Raw genomic sequence first — 23,778 nt, 5'->3', positions numbered from 1 at the left:
AGGAGAAGGAGGAGGAGGAGGAGGAGGAGGAGTTCAGGGAAATCAAGTGGAGATTTAGCGTTTTCATTTCATCACTTGGCGCATCATATTGTTTATTGGTTTCCTCTCAGCAGCGATCTCCGTTCTGTGGCTCCTTCAGGCAAAAAGTTACTGAAATGTTTCTTATTTGAAGCCAAAGTCATTTGAAGTAATACACTGAGACTCACTGCTGCATCACCAAATGATGGAAAGCAGCAGTGATGCAGCTGATCACCTCTGCAGGAGAGCTCTCCACCTGCTGACTGCCCACAAACTCAGTTACACAGTTTAATCTGGAAAAAAACAAAAGAAAAGAAACAGGAAGTTTCTCAGACAGACAGAAAATCTAAAGAAAGACAACAACAACAAGTTAATTTAATTTAATGTTTAATTTAATGAAATTAAATTTAACTTCAGTTAAATATTCAGTTTGTCTTGTTGACGCCTCTCTGTGCCCCTGCTCAGGTCCCCCGGAGGCCCCGACTATGGTCCGTCTGAGCGTGAGCAGCAGCACCACACTGACCGTCACCTTCCAGGAGCCGCAGTGTCTCAACTCCACCGTGGTGACCAAATACAGAGGTACAAATATACACAAATATACACACACAAAGTCACAGACGAAACCATTTACACACACACACACACACACACACACACACACACACACACACACACACACTCGACTGTGCTCCTACAATCTGTGACGGTTTCAGTTTGATTCTTTCCTTTTTTCAGTTTTACACTTTTTCTACAACAGTTTTGAGTTCAGACCAGTTGCTCCCAAATTGAATTAGATTTTTCTGTTTCAAACATACAAACAGAAGAAATAAACAAAAATATCAAAACCTGCGTGCTGTAAATATGCAGTTTTGCTAGTTACCATAGCAACACAACTGATCAAGTTGTGTCTTTTATTGAGAAGTGGTCTGAGTTATTTTATTTTCTATGGAAATGATAGAATATGGTGTTAAAAAGTTGAAAGATGAAATATTACAGCAGGTATTGATCTGTGTCAGGTCTGTGTGTGTGTGTGTGTGTGTGTGTGTGTGTGTGTGTGTGTGTGTGTGTGTGTGTGTGTGTGTGTGTGTGAAGGACTTGCAGTGGGGGTCTTCCACTGGGTTTATGTTTAAAATGATTTTGGAACCACTGGGTTTCTGTTTAATTTTCACAGATTCTGCGTCTTTTGTTGAAGGATGAAAAGGTTTTTTAGACACTCTTTCATATTCCACGTTGTTTTCAGGGTTCGTACAACACTTGAAACACTTGAAGGGTTTTCAAGGTTTGAAAAGTGCTCTGATTTTGGATAAAGTCTGTGAAACTGGATTACGTTTAGAATAAATCTTTATCTGACTGAATGGTTCAGAGCCCGGTGGACCGTGACCCGTCTGTTATCTGCTCAGTAAGAGTTTGACTGGTTGTTTTCTGTTGGCTCAGTCAGGTTGTAGAAGACGCTGTTCACAATAAAATTGCAAAAAAGTAAGTAACTTTACCAAAAAATTCAAAAATTCTTGCAGAATTTGTGGAGATGGGTTGAATGTGTGTTAACTGTTGTGATCCGAACACGGCGCCTTCCTGTCTGTAAAGTTTTATCATGAAACATAAATATCAGTGGGTCATGTGATCGTTTCTTTGTGTGTGTGTGTGTGTGTGTGTGTGTGTGTGTGTGTGTGTGTGTGTGTGTGTGTGTGTGTGAGCGATAGACGGACCTGCATGCTGTCCAGAGATAATCTCAGATACTGCTGGACCGATCAGATTTTTTTTTTTTTTATGTGCACTTTGTGAGCTGAAGCACCTCTGAGATTCACGATGTTGAAAATGTCAACAATCAATTAATCATTAATAATATTTAAGATACTCACGTGATTTTTCTCTAGTGTCATTTTAAGTTTAAGTTTTCTTTTTTAAACAAATGACTACTGTTTAATTAATACATTTTAATAAATTTTAATTGATTAAATTGTTAGAGGCAATTAATGATTGATCACTAATCATCCGAATCTTTGTTTCAAACCTGTGTTGCATTTTTCTTTGTTCTCATTGGCTCGTTGCTGATCAGATCGCCTGATTGGCCACAAAAATTCAGATGAAAAGTTTGGACGTTGATTGAAATTGTACTCAGTACTCAGTTATGATTTTTAAGGTAACTAAGTAGATTATATAGTGTAATGCAAACTTAAGTGCAGACTTACAAATCTACTCATAAAAGTACAACTACCCCAAAGTAATTTGAGTATTTGTAATGAGTAACTTCTGCCCTGTCAACAACTGCTTCAGTTTGAAAGCTTGTATCTACGTATGTGGAGGAACTTTTGAAAATCTCAGCTGGTTGTTTCTGGCAGTTGTAATGACATTGCAGCAGGTGCTTCACCATCTGTTGCCGGGCAGGAATCTGCACTCTGAGTGACCTCGGACAGTTTACGTTGTTTTTGGCAGAATTACATCTGATTTAATGTGACGAAGACGTGAAACAGTCGTTTCGATATGAAGTGAAACATGTTTACTGGAAAATCTTGAAAAATGCTTCATTGTGACAAAACTTCTGGTCTGTTTTGACGATATTTCCACAACATTTCAAATACGTAATATAAATATTTTTCACTCAGTGAGTTGCGGTTTGTTGCTCGTGTTTGTCCTCAACATCCAGCTGAAGTTTATCAACGTCGAACCAATAGAAGCTCTTTCTCACCTCGTTTTGTGATGGGATATAAAATCTTTCCTGCAGTGGACTGAAGGTTACAAGAATCCATCAGAGGCGTTGCTTTGTCCATAGGTGTGTTTTTCACACACTTAACAGAGGGGGGACAGACAGAAAGAGACAGGAGGAGACAATTAAAGACGCCTCGAGGGCATCAGCTGAGCAATGAGAAGGTTAATTTCCTCATCTCAGGAGGAACTATTGATCTGTAATGAAAAAGAAGCGTGGTGCTGTTTGCTGTTGACACCTCGTGGATACTTAACCTGTGTGTGCGTGTGTGCGTGTGTGTGTGTGTGTGTGTGCGTGTGTGCGTGCGTGTGTGCGTGTGTGTGTGTGTGTGTGTGTGCGTGTGTGCGTGCGTGCGTGTGTGTGTGTGCAGTGGAGTGGAGCTGCCTGAAGGATTTCTCGCTGCTGGCTGGAGAGATGGTGTTGGATAATCTGCAGACTCTCAAGTGCATCATCGGCAGCCTCACCACGGTAACAGCAGCATCACTCCTCCATCTCTCTCTGATCATAAAATCAACCGACTGATGCAGCAACTTTCTCTGACACCACTCTACACAACAACAGCGTTCCCCTCGTCTCACCGCGTCTGTGCTGATTTAGATAAAAAAGCACTGACGGTTCTGCTTCAGCAACCTTTGTCAAGACATACGAATTATAAAGTGACATAGTGCTTAAATACAGCTCATAACTGCCTGACAGTCCACAGCTGTTAGAGGTGTGTGTCTGTAGTCACTCATGTAAAAACCATCCACCAGCCTCTCAGTACCAACAAATAAATTACTTTAAATAAATACATTAAATAAATATATAACAATAATACAATTAAAAAATAAGAATTTAAATAAAAATATTTAGAAAATAACTTACTCCTCTATTAGTAATAATATAGGTTGAATATATATAATACAGTAATAAAATCAATAAATAAAATTACAGAAATTAATAAATAAATGCATAAAAATTAACTAAAACTAGAACAAAACTAGATCAAATTATGATTACATGAATATGACTACAAAGAGACACAAGAGACAAAAAAATGACTCAAACCGACGACTAAAAGACACAAAACAACCACAATAAGACACAAAATAACAACAAAGAGACACAAGACTAAAAAAAACTTACAAAACTTTAACTAAATAAATAGATAAATAAATGGTCTTAAAATGAGGTGTGGAAAGCGATTTTCCTCCTGTTAAAAGGTGATTCTGTTGAGAAGATGTGAGCACAGAGATGGGTTCAGAACACACACACTCTGCTTCTGTGACACTGATATTAATCCACGAGTCTCAAAAATTAACATTCTGATTAATGACAGATGAGGATGAAACAGGATGAAGATTAACACACGGCAGCTGTACCTTCAGGATCATCAGGATCAGATGTTAATTAATGTTCTGTGTTCTTCTAAATAAATATATAACAATAATACAATTAAAAAATAAGAATTTAAATAAAAATATTTAGAAAATAACTTACTCCTCTATTAGTAATAATATAGGTTGAATATATATAATACAGTAATAAAATCAATAAATAAAATTACAGAAATTAATAAATAAATGCATAAAAATTAACTAAAACTAGAACAAAACTAGATCAAATTATGATTACATGAATATGACTACAAAGAGACACAAGAGACAAAAAAATGACTCAAACCGACGACTAAAAGACACAAAACAACCACAATAAGACACAAAATAACAACAAAGAGACACAAGACTAAAAAAAACTTACAAAACTTTAACTAAATAAATAGATAAATAATTTAGAAAATAGATCAAATTTACTTATTTTCTTTTTTCTTTGAAATTGATTTTTGGTTCTTTGATTCGCTGCAAAAGAAACCAAACAAATGATGTGTGTGTTTCCTTCTGCTCAGCAACAACACACCACGGCACAACAAGATCACCTGAGCTATTTATCACCTACATTTTACATTTTTAGAAATATAATGTCGGCACAATTAAAAGAAAATACAAGAAACAGACAGACACAGAGGATGAGTTCAGTTGTGTCTCAGTTGTGAACTTCAGCAGCAGTGAAGTCAACATGTGATTCTGTAAACGTGTCAACAGACAAACACAATTAACACATTTTTAATTTGTTTGATCAAATGGTTGTTGGTAAAGACAAATAAATCATTTTAGAAATAAAGTTGATAATTATTGAAATGTTTTTAATTGTCACTTGTTGCACAAACATTTAGTCGACTGTGAATCACAGAAACCAGTGAGTTCTGACAAAATGAAAAGAAACTGTGGGTCCAAACAAAAATAAAATAAATTTAGTCATAATCTCTTCCTGCATGAGGCTCATAATCATCGTGTTCTGTCAGCAGTGCTGTTTGAAGGAACATTAAGAGAAATATTATAATGAGAAATATTTTCCAGTTCTGTAACTCCTGCTGTGTTTTTTCATTTGTGTTTGTGTTGGGATTAAACGGACGAGGAGCAGAGTGTTAGTGAGGGAGCCGCGAGCTGGATGTCGTGAAGATAAAACTCTTTGTGACTGACTTTTATTCTGACAGCTGCTTTCTGCTGCTGCAGCAAACACTCGGCCTCAGTCGGCTCTGATTCACACGTGTTGTGGTGTAATCTTGTTGTCCCATATTCCCAACAACTTTGCTGTCATGTGCAGTTTAGTGAATCACCGTCTGCCACATAAATGAACACTCTGCGTCTGCTGTTTATCGTTTAGAGCAGCGGCCGGCGTTCGTGTTCCTCCGCAACAGACCTGAAAACGTTCAAGGAAAGAAGCTGACGATTTAATGAGCTGAGCTGATACATCGCTGATTCAGACAAAAAGAGAGAAAAGAGACAAAAAACACAACATGACTACAAAGACACATAAAAAACCACAAAGAAATGCAAAACTATGACAAAAAGTTTGTCTTTAATTATATAAAACAATCACAAAGAGACAAATGTGACAACAAAGAGACACAAAATGGCTACAAGGGGACTCAACATGACTGCAAGGAGACATAAAACAACCACAAGGAAGCACAAAAAGACACAAAGCGACTACAAAGAGAAACAAATCTACAACAAAAAGACACAAAATGACCATAATTATATAAAATGGCCACAAAAAGACAAATTACACCACAAATACATTCAAAACTACGGTGTGTAGATGGCAAACATCTAAAAAAAAAAAGGTTTTAGTCCAGAATTAACACAATAATAACCAGATACAGATCAGAGTATGTGGACAGAATAATGTGGACACAGCGTCCACTCGTCTGATTCCAGTCTTCTGAGCAGATGTTGAATCAGCTGCAGAGGTTTGCTCTCATTCAGACAACAGAGCATCAGTGGTTAACTGTCCACATACCTTTGGCCAGATATACTCAGTAAATGTACAGACTGTGTTTTTTGTATCCAAATCAGAGCTGTTTCATGTTCTTTATGTGAACAGATGTGTTTTTTCATGTCAGGGTCGACTCTACTACGTTCGAGTGTCGGCGTATAACATGAAGGGTTGGGGTCCACCTGCCTCCTCCCTGCCTCCATCTGCAGCTCCGTCCAGTAAGTTTTCATCTTCTGTCACGTCCACATCATCTCACCTATACAGCACATACTGACTTTAACCTGCGTGTTTATGTGGCTGTATGCGTGTAAGTAAATGTACTCGTGACCATTCGTGCTCCTGTGTGTGTGCTGGTCTTAAAATGAGGTGTGGAAAGCGATTTTCCTCCTGTTAAAAGGTGATTCTGTTGAGAAGATGTGAGCACAGAGATGGGCTCAGAACACACACACTCTGCTTCTGTGACACTGATATTAATCCACGAGTCTCAAAAATTAACATTCTGATTAATGACAGATGAGGATGAAACAGGATGAAGATTAACACACGGCAGCTGTACCTTCAGGATCATCAGGATCAGATGTTAATTAATGTTCTGTGTTCTTCACATGCCGTCATAGTCACAGGTCATACAGTCAAACTGTGTTTACAGAGCTTCTAAAAATGATTTCCCCCGGAGAGGTTCCTCTGTCCTGTCAAGTCTATAACTACAGTTTTAAGTTTGGCTGATCAAATTATATCATATATGCTTCAGGGACATTATTGTACACATGGAAACATTTAAAATAAGTGAAAGCAGCCTCTCTAATTATTAAATCATCTTTTAAATGATGTTGAACAGTGTGAGCTTTACAGGTGATTCTTTATCGTGTGCTGTATTGATGTCCGAGTGTTTTCTTTAACAAATTACTTTAATGATTAGAGAAGCTGCTTTCAGTCTTAAACCTTATGTTTTGTTGGTTAAATATTTGCAATATTTTACTGCAGTGACATTACAGCATGCATGAAGACATTTAAAATAACTGAAAATCCTTAAATCATTTTTTAAATGCTGTTGAGCAGCACAAACCTTCCAGGTGATTGTTTCGTTTTAAACATTTCCTTGAGTGCAGTAATGTCACTGCAGTCATGCTGCTGTGCAGAAAAGGTGGTGTTGTAGCTCTGTTAGCATTTATGCCAGTATAAATTAAACATAGAAATGACAGAGCCATTTAGATGTGTGATGAGTACTTTTACTTTTATACTTGGATCACATTTTGCTGATAATGCTGCTGTAATTTTACTGAAGGTTTAGGCTGCAGGACTACTACATGTAACAGAGTATTTTTAAATGTGATCATAAATTTTCCTCCAGCGCTGTCTGCTGGTGGTAATCAGCGTCCTGAGTTACAGTGAGGTGAGTGTGTTTCCTCTGGTCAGTAGGAAACGGTGAATCATCTGTGCGTTCTCTGTTCTTGTTCTGAGCTGTTCTGTTGGGAACATTGGTTTCATCTCTCCGTCACGACTCTGAACATTCAAGTACTGAAGCCTTGAGCTGTGTGTGTCTGTGCCTGTTCCACACAATGTCTGAGTTTCTATGGATGTGTTGAAGTGTGTGTGTGTGTGTGTGTGTGTGTGTGTGTGTGTGTGTGTGTGTGTGTGTGTGTGTGTGTGTGTGTGTGTGTGTGTGTGCATATGTCAGCAGCAGTGTGTGGGTGTGTGATTTAAAGAGGCAGAGAAAGAGAAGAGTGAAAACATAACTGCACCTCTAAGATGCTTGAAATCCATTAGTGTGTCCAATAGCTGTTCAGATATTTCACACACACACACACACACACACACACACACACACACACACACACACACACACACACACACACACACACATAAAAAATGAAACAGTATGAAGAGAAGGCCTCGTGACATGTATTGATTTCCCGTTCATCCTCCTCTCTGCTGTCGTAGTGCAGCTTTTCAGTCTTTGTCCTTCACATGTGGACAAAGCTGAGAAAACCAGTTTTGTGTGACGATGAACTTTTCCAGCTGGGATACCCAATCCACAGTCCACACACACGTCATTACACAGGGCAGCTGCTGGACATTTGGATGTCCTGAGCCTTTGATAAGCCCCGCCTCCAAACAGCAGTTGTCCAATCATAGGTTAGAAACTGTAACTAGGGCTGTCAACCTCTCCATTTCTCTCCATGTTGAAGGTGTGCAGTATTTATAAATATTTCACTAAATTACTTTTAACTCAATTCAGATAATTCAAATCTTTATACCTCTTAGCATCAGTGTTAGTAAGGAAAATATTTTTAAAAGTTACACTTGTCCCAGGACTCCCCTATCTCAACATACTGACTTAGTAAGAAGTCATTTAGAAAAAGTTTCTCATTATTTTAAGATACTAAGTTATTATTTTTTGATACTGAATATTTTAAATGCAGCAGCATGAACACACTGTTGTGGTGTTTAAAATAAAATAATTTATAATGAGACGTGTTAAAAGTGTACAGCTTCATCACTGGACACCAATCAGAAACAGGTTTGTGTTTGTACTGCAGTTTGCAGTGATGCATTTACTGATCAAACAATTACAAATAAAGAAACAGAAACTCAAAAGTGTCTAAAGGAATCGTGAAAACTGATTGTGGGTGATTTAAAGTTTTTATGCGGATTTAAGCACCAAGAACAACAAGCAGAACTTCCATGTAGCACCAGAGTGAGTCAATGAAACCGTTATTAAACTATATTTATTAAAAAAGAAGTTCAGTTTGTGAGAGTTGAGATTCAGACAGTTGAACAGTTGATCTGGAGATCTTCAGCTGATTATACCAGATGTGATCTGCTGTTGGAGACACGTCACGTTGTGTCCATGTCACATGTATTTTGGCCGTGGCAAGTCGGTGTTTATTCTGTCATGAGAAGTTTGTCTGTGACAGTGAAATTACCTGAATTGTTGTTTGTTGTGAGGCCAGAAAGATGAACTTTAAAGGACAAAACCCCGTCGATTCAGCACCATGAACAGAGAGAAACAGAGACTCTGTTTAATTTTACCACCTTAATGAAAACATGTTTGTCGTCTGGTTGTTTGTTCAGATTGGAGGGAGAGCGACGGACGGGAGCCCAGGAGGCGGGGCCACATCGAGGCCATGGAGCGTCTGCTGCAGCAGGTCCGAGCGACTCACACACACTACTGCTGCGGAGGTGAGTCTCTGAACACTGGGATAATACAGGAAGTGACCACAACAGTGTGAAGAGTGTTTACAGACGTGTGAGAGGCTTCAGGGTTTATTACTCAGCATCAACAGTTTGGACTGATGTAGACAGACCCGGAGGAACTTTATGTGAGAACACAAACTTTAATAATAAACACCAACATAACTCACCAGTGGACACAGAAATCAATAAAGGATTTTGGAGCCGACAGCAAAGTCATCAGATAAATTCAAGTAACACCTGTGAGATTTCTGTGACTTCTGCAGTGTGCTTTCTGCATCACGTCCTGCCTCCTGCTGTCTCTACCCAGGTGTCAACCCTCACCTAGAGGGAAATCTGTAATATTTTGACTGTATTAAACCATAAAATGACCCTGATACGTCATCAGAGATTAAGGAAACATGTTATATTGAAATACTCACTACCCTGACATTAACACTCCAGCAGTGGTCTGAAACTTTTTTTTAGTTTGCCTGTTTCATGTTAATTAGACTTTAAATTAATGCAGAATGCTCTCTGAATGAGTCAGTGTCTGTTTATGAGTCATAATAAAACATTAATAATCTTTCAGAAGGAGTGGATGTTTATAATGTTAAACTGATCAAAATGTCAATGGAGTTTGGCAGCAGTGAGACAGAGTGTATTTTCAGAGCAGTGGGCTTTTGGGTTTTTTTTTGGTTTTTTCCTCACTTGTTTTTGTCAAATTACAATGTTGAGCTCATCCTGCACTCCTGCAGCGTTCATGCAGCGTTCTGCAGCGTTCCTGTAGCGTTCCTGCAGCGTTCCTGCAGTGTTCATGCAGCGTTCCTGCAGCGTTCCTGCAGCGTTCCTGCAGTGTTCATGCAGCGTTCCTGCAGCGTTCCTGCAGAGCTTGAGTCTTGGGAGGAGTCGGCAGGGGGGACCAACTGGACACGTTTTTGGATGCGCAATTGCTATTATTATTATTATTATTGCTACATACTGCTCCTTTAAAGCTCCCTTAATCAATATTTTTAATATGAACATTGACTGAAATGACTCGTGACCGATAAAATCAAATGAGCTGGAGAACATATCAGAGCATTTAGCAGTTTAAGAGCCACAGATTTCCCTCACGGTGTGGTGGAGACAAAAACAGAGCAAAAAGAGAGAGAATAACGGACACACACACACACACACACACACACACACACACACACGTGTTACTAAATTGCTGATCGTGTTGCTCTGAGTGGAAGCAGCTGTTTGCACACAGACACAATTTCTTTATACAATCAGAATTAATAATGTTAACATTGATCTTCAATGAGTTTTTGAGTTCTTTTGCTCAGATCAACAGAGAGATAATTTTCCACATTCACTTCAGGAGTTTTCTTTCATCCAAACAGATCAATTATTGCAGCACGGCCGAGTCATTTCACATCCTCTTTTCCCTTTTCTCTCAAGCTGTTTGAATGTTATGTAAAAGCTGTGCGCTGCTGTTGACTTAGAGATATTTATTTCTATTATTTTATCTGTCAATACAAACATTATTTCTGCCTGTTCCCATCTGTTGTCTGACTTTGGACTCAATCAAGCCAAAAACAAACATGTTTGCTGTAAAAAAGATTAAAAAGCTTCTTGCAGAATAAAAAAAACGGCTTTGGCTGTGGAGGTGACAGTGAGTCAGATCAGGTCATGAAGTTTGTGTTGGACAGTTAGTTCAGTTTGATGATTCCCACAGACCTCCTGAGATTTAACACTTTGATGCTCGACACCGTGTGAACATGACTTCTGATTGGCGGAGCTGAGCAGAAAACTGTGATTCAGCTGAATGTCAGCCGTGTGGGAGGAACAAGCTGCTGAAAGAGCGCAAGGTGACTTTCACTGAGAACAATAAAGAGAACAGCTCAACACACACAAGGACAAAAACAAAAGAAAGACATTTATAGGCTTTAACCCGTCGTCCTTACTGCCGCTTCACATTTTTGTGATGCTCAGAGCTGTGTTCTGTTGGAAATGTTTTAGTCCAGGTGTGTATTATGTTTACTGTAGAACCACTGCTGCTCATCTTATATGAAAATATGAAATCACAAACATCATGAGAGAGATTTCAGCCTCAGTTCAGAGCAGCTCACCTTGAAGACGCTGATGTAAAGCTGTGATGCTGACAGCTGTCGGCACTGTCTGCTGGCAGTAAATGTACAGTTTGTTCATGATAAATGCTGCAGAAGATCCTTTTTTTCTTGTTTCCCAGCTGCTGGGTGACGTGAAGGAGAGTCTAAATTTGATTAAACTGGAGCAGAGTGAGCTGATCTCTGGCTTTTTCAGCGCCTTTTTGACTGGACACCAGCCTCACCAAAGAAAAAAAAATAGAGCTGCTCTGATAAAAACAAAAGTGTTTCTGTTGAGTGTGAGATGTGTAACTGACTCACCTCTGCATCTTTTTTCTTTATAATGCTGCACTGTGAACAAAATGCCTGCACTGAAAACTGAAATGCACAAACGAAATCTTACTGTCCAAACTTCTGTCTTCTGTCAGTCAGACAGACAGGATCACATGTTCAGTCTCTGTTGTCACAACATGCTACTTTCTCTGTAACAAAACCGACTCTGCTCGCTGATTTCATTTCAACAACTCAAGGCCACAAACCTGATAGAATTTAGAGGAAAAGGCACATTCGGTGTATAGGTAACATATTTTTATAGTTGAAGAATCACTTTATACTATAAAAAAATATTTGAGACTCAAAATTTCAACACAGCGTACTGCAATAGATTGTTTGGGGTTCAAAACTCAAAAATCTATTTTGTTTTCTCAATTTTGTCATTTTTACAGTGTAGATCCACAACAATGAAAAATGAAACGTACTACTACTTATTACTACTTAATGCTAATGTTAGCATCATGCTAATACTCCTGTGAATGTCGATGTTGGGCGTTCAGAAGACAACATACATAAAAACTTTCCTGCCAGCTCCTCAGGGGACGTCTTTTCAACATACAAGATGTCCAATAAATGTCTTCTGTACGCATCGTGGTGTATTTTCAGTGTTTTTAGAGACGTTCTCAAACGCCAAAACATTGACATCAAGAGACATTTAAAGAAAAAATAAACAACATTATGTCAATGAACCGAGTCGACATATAGACTAAGAATGAAGGTGATAATATAATCAGATTTTATTGCACATTAATGAATTTAAATTCTGTTCATGAAAGATCAGATTTTTTGCCCGATATTAATAACCGACCTGTCCGCCCCGGTGGTGAGAAATACAACCCCACCGTCACTCGACCAACTCCAAGTCAACAGCTATGATGTCATCAGGCTCACTGCCAACACACACACACACACACACACACACACACACACACGGTGCTGCGTGTTTTTGGACGGACAGAAAAAGAAAATCTCAGTGCAAAATAACAACAAAAGTCGTTCATGTGTGTTTGAATTTATGTTTGGAGGACGCGCTCAATTAGTCATTATCCCAGCTGTGTGTGCACATGTAATATAAACCCACCGTGTGTGTGTGTGTGTGTGTGTGTGTGTGTGTGTGTGTGTGTGTGTGTGTGTGTGTGTGTGTGTGTGTGTGTGTGTGGCTCTGCAGGGTGTATATTTATATTCTCAGAGAGCCAAAAATATATGTGTGAAATTAATCAGAGTACAAAGACTCCACTATAGAGCGGAGAGAGCTAATGAGAGACAGAGAGTTAATGTATGGTGTGTGTGTGTGTGTGTGTGTGTGTGTGTGTGTGTGTGTTCCCCTATAGAGAACCACTCAGACTGGACCTTGTTTTCTCTCCATCCTTTACAACAATACGTTTACCTAAACAACGGAGTAGGTTGGTTGCTAACAAACAAACATCGCATACGAGAGAACCAGCGACACGTGATCAGGTGTTATAAGTATGTTACGTCACATTAAATACACGGTTAACAGAGTCACAGTTTGGTTAGGTTTAAAAAAAATGTTTGTTGTGCAGGTCACATGACAGAAAAGATGTGATGGAGACACGGACAAGACAAACATAACTTTAAATAAATCAACAACACTCATCAAAAAGTACAAACTATCCCTTTAATAAAGTCATTATTATACCAAGACATGGCAACACGAAAACTATGTAGAAGACATGACAAGACTGAATATGATGTAACAGATTTAAAGACTCAATAAAACATAACAAGGGCAAAATGACAAAAAAGTAACAAGAAAAAAAAACAGTGTAAGAAAAAATTACGTGTTACGTCATGTAACAAGACAAGAACAACATAACAAGATACAACAAGACATAATAAGACATGACAAGATAAAACAAACATAAAACACTTAAGAGGTAAAAAATTACATGAGAAGACAAAAACAGTCAGTAGAAATGTCCTTCAGAGGACAATCTTTATTCTTTGAGAACCTGAACGTTTTCACTTTCACTGCAGTAATCAAGTTAAATCAGCACTTCTACTTTTCTTTATTTTGCACGAGTATTTGTACTTCAGGCCACCTGTGCACATAAATATGTTGTTCATGGACTCGTCCAACTGTCCTCCATCTTCACCTGCAGCAGAAGAAGCCTGACAAAGCTCAGATCAGGTTTCACTCTGCTCCACGCTGCAGATACCGACTGTCACAGTAACAGAGAGGCTGATGTTCTGTGGTTTTCCTCTCTGTGCTTCTTATTCTGCGTCCAGCTCAGTTTCAGTTGTCGTTTTAAATCAGTTTTATTAGCAGCAGCGGGCGACTCGCTGCAACGACAACGACGTGAACGAGAACCAACACGAGCAGCTCGGACTGAAATGAAAACTCCATCGCATGGAAAGGTGGTCGCCTCATTAATCGACTCCAACCAAAACTCATTTCTTTATTTATTCAGAGTGACGTGCGGCGCTGCACAGTAGGCGCTGTGCTCTTGTCATATTATCCACTTGTCAAAGGCAGTTAGCCTCCAGCGCTGCAAACACACAGAGACTTTTTAAAGCTGGAGAGCGCTGGTGGCAGCCTCAACCTGTTACTGAAATAACAAGCCCAGTGTGTGTGTGTTCCTGCTGCTGAATGGCTCGCTCAGTCTCGCCGCGGAGACGTTTTGCAGACTCCGTGCTGCAGGTACGGACGGTTGTGTAATGTTTTGGAGGAGGCGGAGAGCTAAAGGTCGTCCTCCACCTGTCTGCAGACACGCGGGTCGAGCTGCTGAAGAAGAAATGCAGCGATTAGTCTCACAGAAACATTGTTATTGTGAGCTTGTGTGGATGGGGAAGGTTTATTCTGGCAGACTGAAAGGGCAATTTCAAAGATGAAAGTGTGTGTGAGTGCTGCAGCAGAGTGTGTAGAGCAGAAATCTGGACAAAAGGCACTCAGGCTGCAGCAGACAACAGGCTGTAATTACCACTTTCCACAAACAAGCACCAATTTCATGTAGAGATTCAAACCGAAAAGCTACAGTCCACCTCCTCAAATTATACCGCAGTAATCAGACGACAGATTTCTGTTTGTAGACGACTGGAAACCTCCAGCATCACAAACTGAATCAATTAATAACATTAAATAATTATCTGATGGGAGGAAGTGTTTGGCTGCTGAGAATGTTTCTTTAAATCTGTCAAAAGTCAAATAACATTGTGAAGACAAAAAATATCAGCCTCTAATGCACATTGTAATGAACAAAAGCTCGCGGCGCATGCAGCTTGACGTTCGCCGCTGCTGTGAAGATGACACACCAACATGAAGTTTATTGGCTGTGATCTGTCTCTGATCTGACTGAACTGCCTCGTGAAAGTGATATTTTAAACTAACAAAAGTCAATAAAACAAGACATTTGGTGTTTTCAAAGTCATGATATGGAGCTGAGACAGATTCCATATTCTGTTTGTGTTCAGAGGCTGCTGAGCGCAGCAGACGGATCACACCGAGCACACCGCTTTGTTACAAACAGCTAGCCTCATAAATTTCACGATCACTCAAACACCAAAACTCTAAAAAAGTTCTCAGTCAGTTGGTGTGAGGCTCCAGATGGATTCTTCAGGAGATTTTGGCGTCTTTCTTCAGTGAGCAGCACGTTTTTAGATAAAGTATAAATCCAGTCTTCTTGAATGTTTGGGCTTCACCTGGAATTTTGAGTCACTGTGAGCATGTTAGCATGCAGATGTTAGCATTTAGCTGGAGCTCAGCCTCGCAGAGCTGCTAGCATGACAGCAGCTTCTTATTGTTCTGTACAGAACGTTCTTTTGTTGGTGGTGGGTTTTTTTTCCAGGACCTGCTCTTCTCTGCCTCTGATTGGCTCGTGCTCGTTACCTTCATTGGTTTGGGTCATTTGGGTTAATGAAAAATAAATATGCAAAGTATATGAAACTTTAGCACAGTTTACAGTTTATACTAAGTACATTTTGGTTGTAATTAAATTGTAGAAAAGCACAATTTGATGCTCATTTAATCTTTATTCTCTGTTTGTATATATAATATTAATACTAATATACATGCTCGATTAATTAATGAAATTAAAGTTTCTCTTGTTTGTGCTGCTCAAAGTACCCTGAAGTACCAGTTTAAATAAACTTACACTGAAGTGCACTTTTTATAAGCAAACTTTAATAAACTTCTAAAGAAGAGAAAGTAAAATACACTGTAATAAAAAATTAGATACAAAGTTAACTACTTTTCAAAAGTAAACTAACTTACCTTACCACATACATATTATAAGTATTTTCAGCAAGCATTTGCAATTAGTATACTTTTTAAAAGTATACTAATGTACAATACATAGAATAAAGTAGCTACACTTATTGTTATTACACTGAAATACCAAGTATTCAGAGTGAGTATATGTATTTTGAGTACATTGAAGTTAAAGTAATGACATCTATAGTAAATCTAAAGTAAAACTTAAGTCACTAACTAACTAACTTAAACTAAACTAACTAAACTGTACCACCTTTTCCTACCTGGGTAGGCATGAGGGCTGTGATTGGTCAGGGTGAGAGTATCGGGTAAGCCCATCACAGGTAGAGTAGGATGGGACATGCCTTTGCCATCCTGGGAAATAAAAATATTGTGTACGGTACGGTCCTCAGGGGCCAAACATGGAAAACTCTTCCTCCTCCTCCTCCTCCTCCTCCTCCATCATGTCATCAGTCTGTACTGTGGGTTGTCTGTAGCGTGGATCAGTGGACGTTTGTCCGCTGGTGGTCTGTGTTTGAGCCGCCGGGCAGAACAGAAGCTCCCCCGACATGTTTGTGAGCGTCAGACGGCTCCACGTCTGCCGTCTGTTTACAGGCCGGTAATTACGTGACGCTTAATTAGCCGGAGTAAAAAGGGGCGCTGTGGTCTGGAGATTGGCATCGCTGAGCGGCCGGCCGCCGTCCTCACAGGGCCGCAGGGAGAGAGCGAGGACGGGAGGGAAAGGAGATAGACGGCCGAACGAACGAATGAACCAGATAAGATAACGTTCAGTCAGACGGACAGCATGGGAGAGTGACTCGACCCGGCTGACCTCATAAACACACACACACACATACACACACACACACACTGCCGTGCTTCTCAACCTGTCTTAATTCACTCAGGTTGAAATCAGTGTTTTCAGTTTATTAATAATAAGGTCAGCAGATCTTCCTCTGGGGCCTCCTGATTTTGCCTGGAGCCAAGAATATATTTATGTATATTTAAATATACAGTGTCTCACAAAAGTGAGTACACCCCTCACATTACTGCAAATATTTAATTATATCTTTTCATGGGACAACACTGAAGAAATGACACTTTGATACAATGACCTGTCCTGCTGTATGGTCTTGTCCACCGTGCTGCAGCTTAATTTCAGGGTGTTGGCAGTCTTCTTATAGCCTCGTCCATCTTTATGTAGAGCAACAATTCTTTTTTTTCAGATCCTCAGAGAGTTCTTGGCCATGAGGTGCCATGTTGAACTTCCAGTGACCAGTATGAGAGAGAGTGAGAGCGATAACACCAAATTTAACCCACCTGCTCCCCATTCACACCTGAGACCTTGTGACACTAACGAGTCACATGACACCGGGGAGGGAAAATGCCTAATTGGGCCCAATTTGGACATTTTCACCTGGGGGTGTTCTCACTTTTGTTGCCAGCGGTTTAGACATTAATGGCTGTGTGTTGAGTTATTTTGAGGGGACAGTAAATTTACACTGTTGTACAAGCTGTACACTGACTACTTTACATTGTATCAAAATGTCATTTCTTCAGTGTTGTCTCATGAAAAGATAGAATTAAATATTTGCAGAAATGTGAGGGGTGTACTCACTTTTGTGAGATCCTGTATATAGACTGAGTTGTATCAACAAACATTCATTTAATCTGAGATTAGTTCTAATCAGGTTCAAACTGAGTCAGTCCAGATTTAAAATTGAGCAGTGTTGCACAATTAAAGATCGGAAAATCCAAGTTTGGCTGCTCTGTATTCCTGAGCTAAACATTACATTGTTGTCTTGCTAACGTTAGCTTAAAATGAACAAAATGTTTTTGTGAGTCAGTGTTAAAATGTCAACAGAACCTCTCATTGTTTTCTTGCTAACATTCTTGTTTGTGAGTTAATGTGAACTGTGTGTGTGTGTGTGTGTGTGTGTGTGTGTGTGTGTGTGTTAGTTAGCCTCCTGACGACGCCTCAGCAGAGAAGCCCAAAGTTTTGGTCAAATTTATGGAGCGACTATGATTGTCTGCAAAGATTTAGACATTGAAGGCAGTTTAAGTGTTGTGTTGCTGAACATCCTTCAGTTTAGTTTTTCATTGATGAGAAAAACTCTGATCAGACTGATAGAAACATCCTGACTGATTGATCAGTGACCATCAGCTGTCCTGCTAAACAAACATCATCTTTAAATCCAGTCAAGGAAGCAAAATCTGTGTGGATGTTTTTTTAAAATAGAAATGTGTAGGAACACCTGATGTGAGATAAGTAAGGTTCCTCTAAACATGTCAACTGTTTTTTCTTCTTCTTCTCTTGTCTTCAGACACGTCGAAGCTGCAGAACCCGAGCAGGAAGCAGTCTGTCTCCAGAAGTCTGAAACACCTCTTCAACTCCTCCAACAAGTTTGTGAAAACACTGAAAAGGTTTGTGTTGAAGTTCTGTAATGCTCAACTTTTATAAATGAAATTAACCGTCTGTTGTAGATGGACGCCTTATCTCTGAATCATTTTAACGTCAGTAAAAGAAGCAAAATGCACCAAATGTGTTTTGGGAAACGGATGTTAATACAACACACAGCACAAAAACTGACAGTGTTTCCGTCCCTGTGCGTCTCCGTGCTGCGTGTCTGCAGGGGGATCTACCTGGCAGCCGTCTTCTACCATAAAGACAGTTTACTGGTGACAGCGGAGGACCAGATCCCCATCGTGGAGGTGGACGACTCCTACAGCAGCTCCCTCATGCAAGACTTCCTCTGGTTCACCAAGGTACCGTTACCGTGCCGCACATTTCGCTCGGTGCTTAAAAATACCAGCGTCTGTCCCTGTCTGCACGTTCTTTTTTTGTTAGTTTGTTGAAATGTTTTTTTTCTTGCATATATAATTGAATTTATTTTGCCTCTTGAATGTGCATCTGTATGTTTTTCTACTTCATTTTTCTCTTTTTGATTTTGCGGATGTGACGGTGGATTTTTATGAATGTGAAAAATGAAAAAAGGTAGTAAAGTGACAAAACAAATGGACTTCTAGTTTGGACAGAAGTCAAACCTGTTATAATGTCATCTTTTCCTTTTTATGTTTGTGTTTCTGTGCTTGTTCGCTAAACCAGATCCAACATGTTAATCTCACAGGGCTGTGATGGTTGGAAGTTGTGTTTCTCTGTTTGTGACGGAGCTGTGAAAGTGTCTCAGTCTTCAGGTGTGAGATACTTGTTGGATCCTCAGACGTGTTTTAAATCTGCTCACTCCGCCGCCGCCCCCGAACGCCACACCAATGCTTGCAGTTAGTTTTTTTTATGAGGCGCTGCAGTTTAATGACTTTCTGTCTGTGTGTTTGTCTCTGCAGCTGTCCTGTATGTGGGAGGACGTCCGGTGGCTGAGACAGAGTATGTCAGTGTCTATGTCGTCGTCCTCCACCCTGCAGGCCAGGCACAAGATGCTCACCGCCGCCGGCCAGCTGCAGGTCAGTCAGAGCACCCGAATGCCACAACACGAGACTTTTTAATCAGGTTTAATAAACTGTGAAGCATCAACGCTCACACGACCCGTTTTATATTTAATTAATGTTAAAAAATACTCATTTCCTGTCAACCAGAACCAACGGTGAGTCAGTTCAGAGAAAAATATCTCTGATTTCAGCTTCTTAATGTCAGAAAACATAACAGCATCCCAAAAACTAATGTGGACAAAACATTGATTAAACTTTTAACAAACCAACACTATGTTGACATCTGCAGAGCCTCCTGGGAACTCACAACCTGGGACGCGTCCACTACGAGCCCATCAAGGATCGTCATGGCAACGTGCTACTGGTGACCATCCGTGACACGGAGAGCCAGCACTCGCTGTTCAGCGGGAAGTGGATGCAGGTGACCAAGCTGCAGAGCCAGAGGAAGTCTCTGTCCACGCCGGAGGAGCCGTACGCCCTCGACATCCTCATCATCACCATCCAGGTGAGGAAGAACACAACGAGGAGTTCACTTTTAAAATGTTTTGTCAAAAACATTTTTTTGTTGTCGTTGTGCTGTTAAGCAAAATCTGTCCAGTGACGTTTGATGAAGGTGTCATCTAAATGTTTCCATGTGTGCAGTAAAGTCGCTGCAGGAAATATTGTTAATATTTAACCAGCAAAACATGAAAAGGTTAAAGACTGAAAGCAGCCTCTGTAATCATTACAGTAAATCATGAAAGAAAACACTCAGACATCAATATAGCACATGATGAAGAACCACCTGGAAAGCTGGCACTGCTCGACTTCATTTAAAAGATGATTTAATGATTATAGAGGCTGCTTTCAGTTATTTTAAATGTTTCCATGTGTGCAGTAATGTCACTGCAGAATGTGTGCACATTCTGAACCTGTCAATGTCGTCTCCTCTTACAGTCTGAATAATGCTCTCTCAAATAGCAGAAAAATACCAAGTCATTGACTTCAGACCAGGTTTTTATTGGTCAGTGTGTGACGACCTGCTATCACAGATTACTCAGAATGGATCAGTCACTTTCTGCTGCCTCAGGATCGCACTGCTCCAACAATACACCTGACCACACCTCACATTAAGACTAACGCACCCACAGGTGCACATGACTGCAAAAATAGCTGCGCTGTGCACCAGGTGGAAGTCATGTGTCTGTAAACTGTCTGTCTGTCTTCAGGACATTTTGGCGTACCAGCGGCGCAGCACTCACCGGTTGGCCCCTGGTCTCTATCTGGGCTTCCTGAAGCTCAGCAGCTCTGTGGACCAGATCAAAGTCCTGGTGTCCCAACGGACCCCCAACATGCTCTGTCACACACGCATACGAGACAACAACAACGTGTCCAGGTACATCTCACACACACACACACACACACACACACACACACACACACACACACACACACACATACACAGAGCTGAAGGTTTGAGTTTATTGTTGCTGCTCATTAACAATCATATTCAGGCAGACGAATAAAAGACAAACACAGCAAGGCTGCAGCGTTCAATGGACAGAAAGAGAGTCGTGACTGAGAGATGAAACCTGTGTACTCAACCAGAGAACGTCAGAGGGAGCACATGTTCTCTTGTCCCTGACACACTGAGCACGCTTTAAAGGTTGTTCATTCAGGATGAGAAACCTGATTATTAAACTGTTTGAACACGTGAGTCTCATTCTGTGTGTTTCAGATGTCATAAAATCACAAGTCTAAATCGAATCATGGATTTGGAGAACAGTTACACCTCTGCTCTTCATGTATAACAGGAGTACTGACATGCAGACAGTTTGTGTCACCATGTGGACTCACACCTTTGTAAATCTGTCTTTATTTTAACGTACACACAGATTTAACTCTGGTGTTTTCTTGTCTAAATCTAAACACACAGCTGCTCCTTCACAGAAAAACTGAACTGTAGAAATAAGTTGAAGAGTTTCAAATGTGACTGAACATCTGAGGAATGACAGAGAGCTGTTTGCACCTCTCTGTCAGTCAGTCCCCCGACAAGGACGCTAATCTGCCAGTATTACATTACACCATCACTACACTGTGTGTGTGTGTGTGTGTGTGTGTGTGTGTGTGTGTGTGTGTGTGTGTGTGTGTGTGTGTGTGTGTGTGTGTGTGTGTCTTTTGTGTTGGATCCAATCTGATTGGCTGTGAGCTCTGGGCAGGTAGAAGTATTTCTGCTCTTTGGCCTCCATTGCAGGAATTTCTGGACGCTGAGCAGCTTCACATTCCCACCTCACAGCAGAGATTGGAAAGTGTGAAGTGAGAAACAAAAGGAGGAAAAACTGCGTGCGTGCGTGCGTGCGTGCGTGCGTGCGTGCGTGCGTGCGTGCGTGCGTGCATGCGTTTTGCAGAAATGGGAAGTAACTAAGTTCAAATCCTGTTATTGTACATTTTCAGGTTTCTGTACCTGAACACAAATATTTGAACGAATGACTTTGAGGTGAATTATTAATTATTGTTATTTTGCATCATTGTGCGCAAAATGACATAACAAGACCTACGTATGTAGACAAAAGCATGACGTAACAAGATGTAAAAAGATGAAAACAATGTAACAAGACAAAAAGACTCACAAAGACAAAAACAACGCAATAAGATAAAAAACAGGACTCAAAATGACATAAGACAGAAACAGTCAGTAGAAATGTCCTTCAGAGGACGACTATTTACTTTCCTATTTTGAGGACACATCAGATCCTGAACTTTTTCACGTTTACTGCAGTAAACAAGTTGAATAAGTACTTCTACTTTTACTCGAGTATCTGTACTTGTACTTGAGTAAAGACGGAGAGGACGTCCGTCTCCTCGTGTGTGTAGTCTGATGATCAGATTAAAGAAAATCTGTCAGTGTCTGTGTGTAATGAGTGTGTGAGTGGTTGTTGTGTTTATGAGCCGGTTGTTGATTTGTTTGTTTGTTTTGGTCGGAGGTGACGGAGGTGATCACTCAGGTGAGCTGAACACAGAGAAGTCATTGACGTCACACACACTCAGAGGCTCTGTTCAGACCCGTCCTCAGTGATCAGGTGATCACAGGGGGGACAGCTCATTACAGTGTGTCTCCAGATGTGTCCTCAGTGACCAGCTGGGATCACATCTGACCTGCCGCTCAGTGTGCACACTTTAACATCCGTTACTGTCTGTCCGTTTCTTCAGTCCATCATCTCACTGTGAGCAGATGATGAAGAAAGACCACCGAGCCTCTCTGCTGTCTGATCTTCACAGCAGCACAGTGGTTTTTACAAGGAAAGAATCAACTTCATGTTTCGACAAATTTTCCAGAAGTCATGAAAGATTAAGATTCACTTTTGGTCATTTTACTTCCACGCTCTGTATGCAAATAAACACGTTCACACTGTGGTTTTTTAACCAGCAGCTCGCTGAGATTAACAGACACATTTAATCAAATGAACGTGGAACAGTTCCTGATTCACAAAAAGGCTCAAATAATTCATAAAGTTTATAAAGTTTCTCGTCACTCAACAGATCCCAAAATAGCACAGTTTCATTTTTTGTTGACCGCCGAGTTTTCGTACGTGAACAAAATTATTGTTGACTCTTTTTTTGTTCTGTTGTGTGTCTGTGTGTGTGTGCGTGTTGTGTTCAGGGAGGAGTGGGACTGGATCCAGACGCTGTCGGCTGCAGGTGAAAAGGAGCGCAGCGGGGAGGAGAGCGAGGAGGCGGGGCCCCAGCCTGAAAGCCACGCCCCTTTACTGTACTACGAGCTGCAGACGGCGATCAAGTCTCTGCTGAAACACATCAACCTACCTCTGAACCAGGTAACATACACACACATACACACACACAGACACACACACACACACACACACACACACAGACAGTGCACATTTTAGTCCTTCAACTGCCTTTAAAGGGACAGTTCATATTATTTGCAGTGTGTTTGTATGAGCTTCTTCTCCACAGTCATCAGCAGATGGAGGTCGACACACCTCCAGTTTGGAGAAGCAGCAGGAGAACCAGTGTAGGAAGTAGAACCGTGTTCTGCTGTGGACGTGAGAACTTTTGTTGAGATAAATGAAACCCTGAAAAATTCTGTATTCCAAAAACATGTTGGACTTGTCATTATTTGTTTGCTTGAAATCTGAATTGTGGCATTGAAAATATAAAATTTTGTAAGTTCATTTTTTGTTGTTTCTAAATCTCAAAGAGTTTATCTACAAAAGAAACAAAATAGTATAGGTTAGCAAAACTTTTTTTTAGTTTATATTAAAACTTAAGACTTAAGACAACTAAAAAACTATATCAGTTTGAGTGTATGCTCTATTTATAATATTGTCACCACTTTATCTTCCTGTCAGACAGACTTTTCTGACCGGAAATCACCATTAATTAAGACAAATGTAACTCTCTCTGCAAACCAACCAAACTCCATTCATAAAATCAGTAATTTTAGAGCACAGAAGTTGTTGTTCTCCTGCTGCCTCCATCTG

General features: G+C 40.3%; 1 protein-coding gene across 1 annotated transcript in view; it reads left to right on the top strand.

Moving 5' to 3' along the window:
* ankfn1a (ankyrin repeat and fibronectin type III domain containing 1a) overlaps window positions 1-23,778 on the top strand; it is a 108,284-nt gene that overhangs the window by 70,971 nt on the left and 13,535 nt on the right. The window contains exons 11-20 of the mRNA XM_084741421.1: window positions 484-597; window positions 3,093-3,190; window positions 6,168-6,258; window positions 9,116-9,223; window positions 18,175-18,274; window positions 18,484-18,616; window positions 19,193-19,309; window positions 19,584-19,799; window positions 20,503-20,669; window positions 22,935-23,106. Coding sequence (XP_084597547.1) covers window positions 484-597; window positions 3,093-3,190; window positions 6,168-6,258; window positions 9,116-9,223; window positions 18,175-18,274; window positions 18,484-18,616; window positions 19,193-19,309; window positions 19,584-19,799; window positions 20,503-20,669; window positions 22,935-23,106 — 1,316 coding nt within the window. The remainder of the gene's footprint in view (window positions 1-483; window positions 598-3,092; window positions 3,191-6,167; window positions 6,259-9,115; window positions 9,224-18,174; window positions 18,275-18,483; window positions 18,617-19,192; window positions 19,310-19,583; window positions 19,800-20,502; window positions 20,670-22,934; window positions 23,107-23,778) is intronic.

Source organism: Lutjanus erythropterus, chromosome 17 (genome assembly GCF_056507025.1).
Source record: "Lutjanus erythropterus isolate fLutEry1 chromosome 17, fLutEry1.hap2, whole genome shotgun sequence".
In the NCBI taxonomy this organism is placed as follows: Eukaryota; Metazoa; Chordata; class Actinopteri; order Lutjaniformes; family Lutjanidae; genus Lutjanus; species Lutjanus erythropterus.
This window is presented reverse-complemented; position numbering and strand designations above follow the sequence as displayed.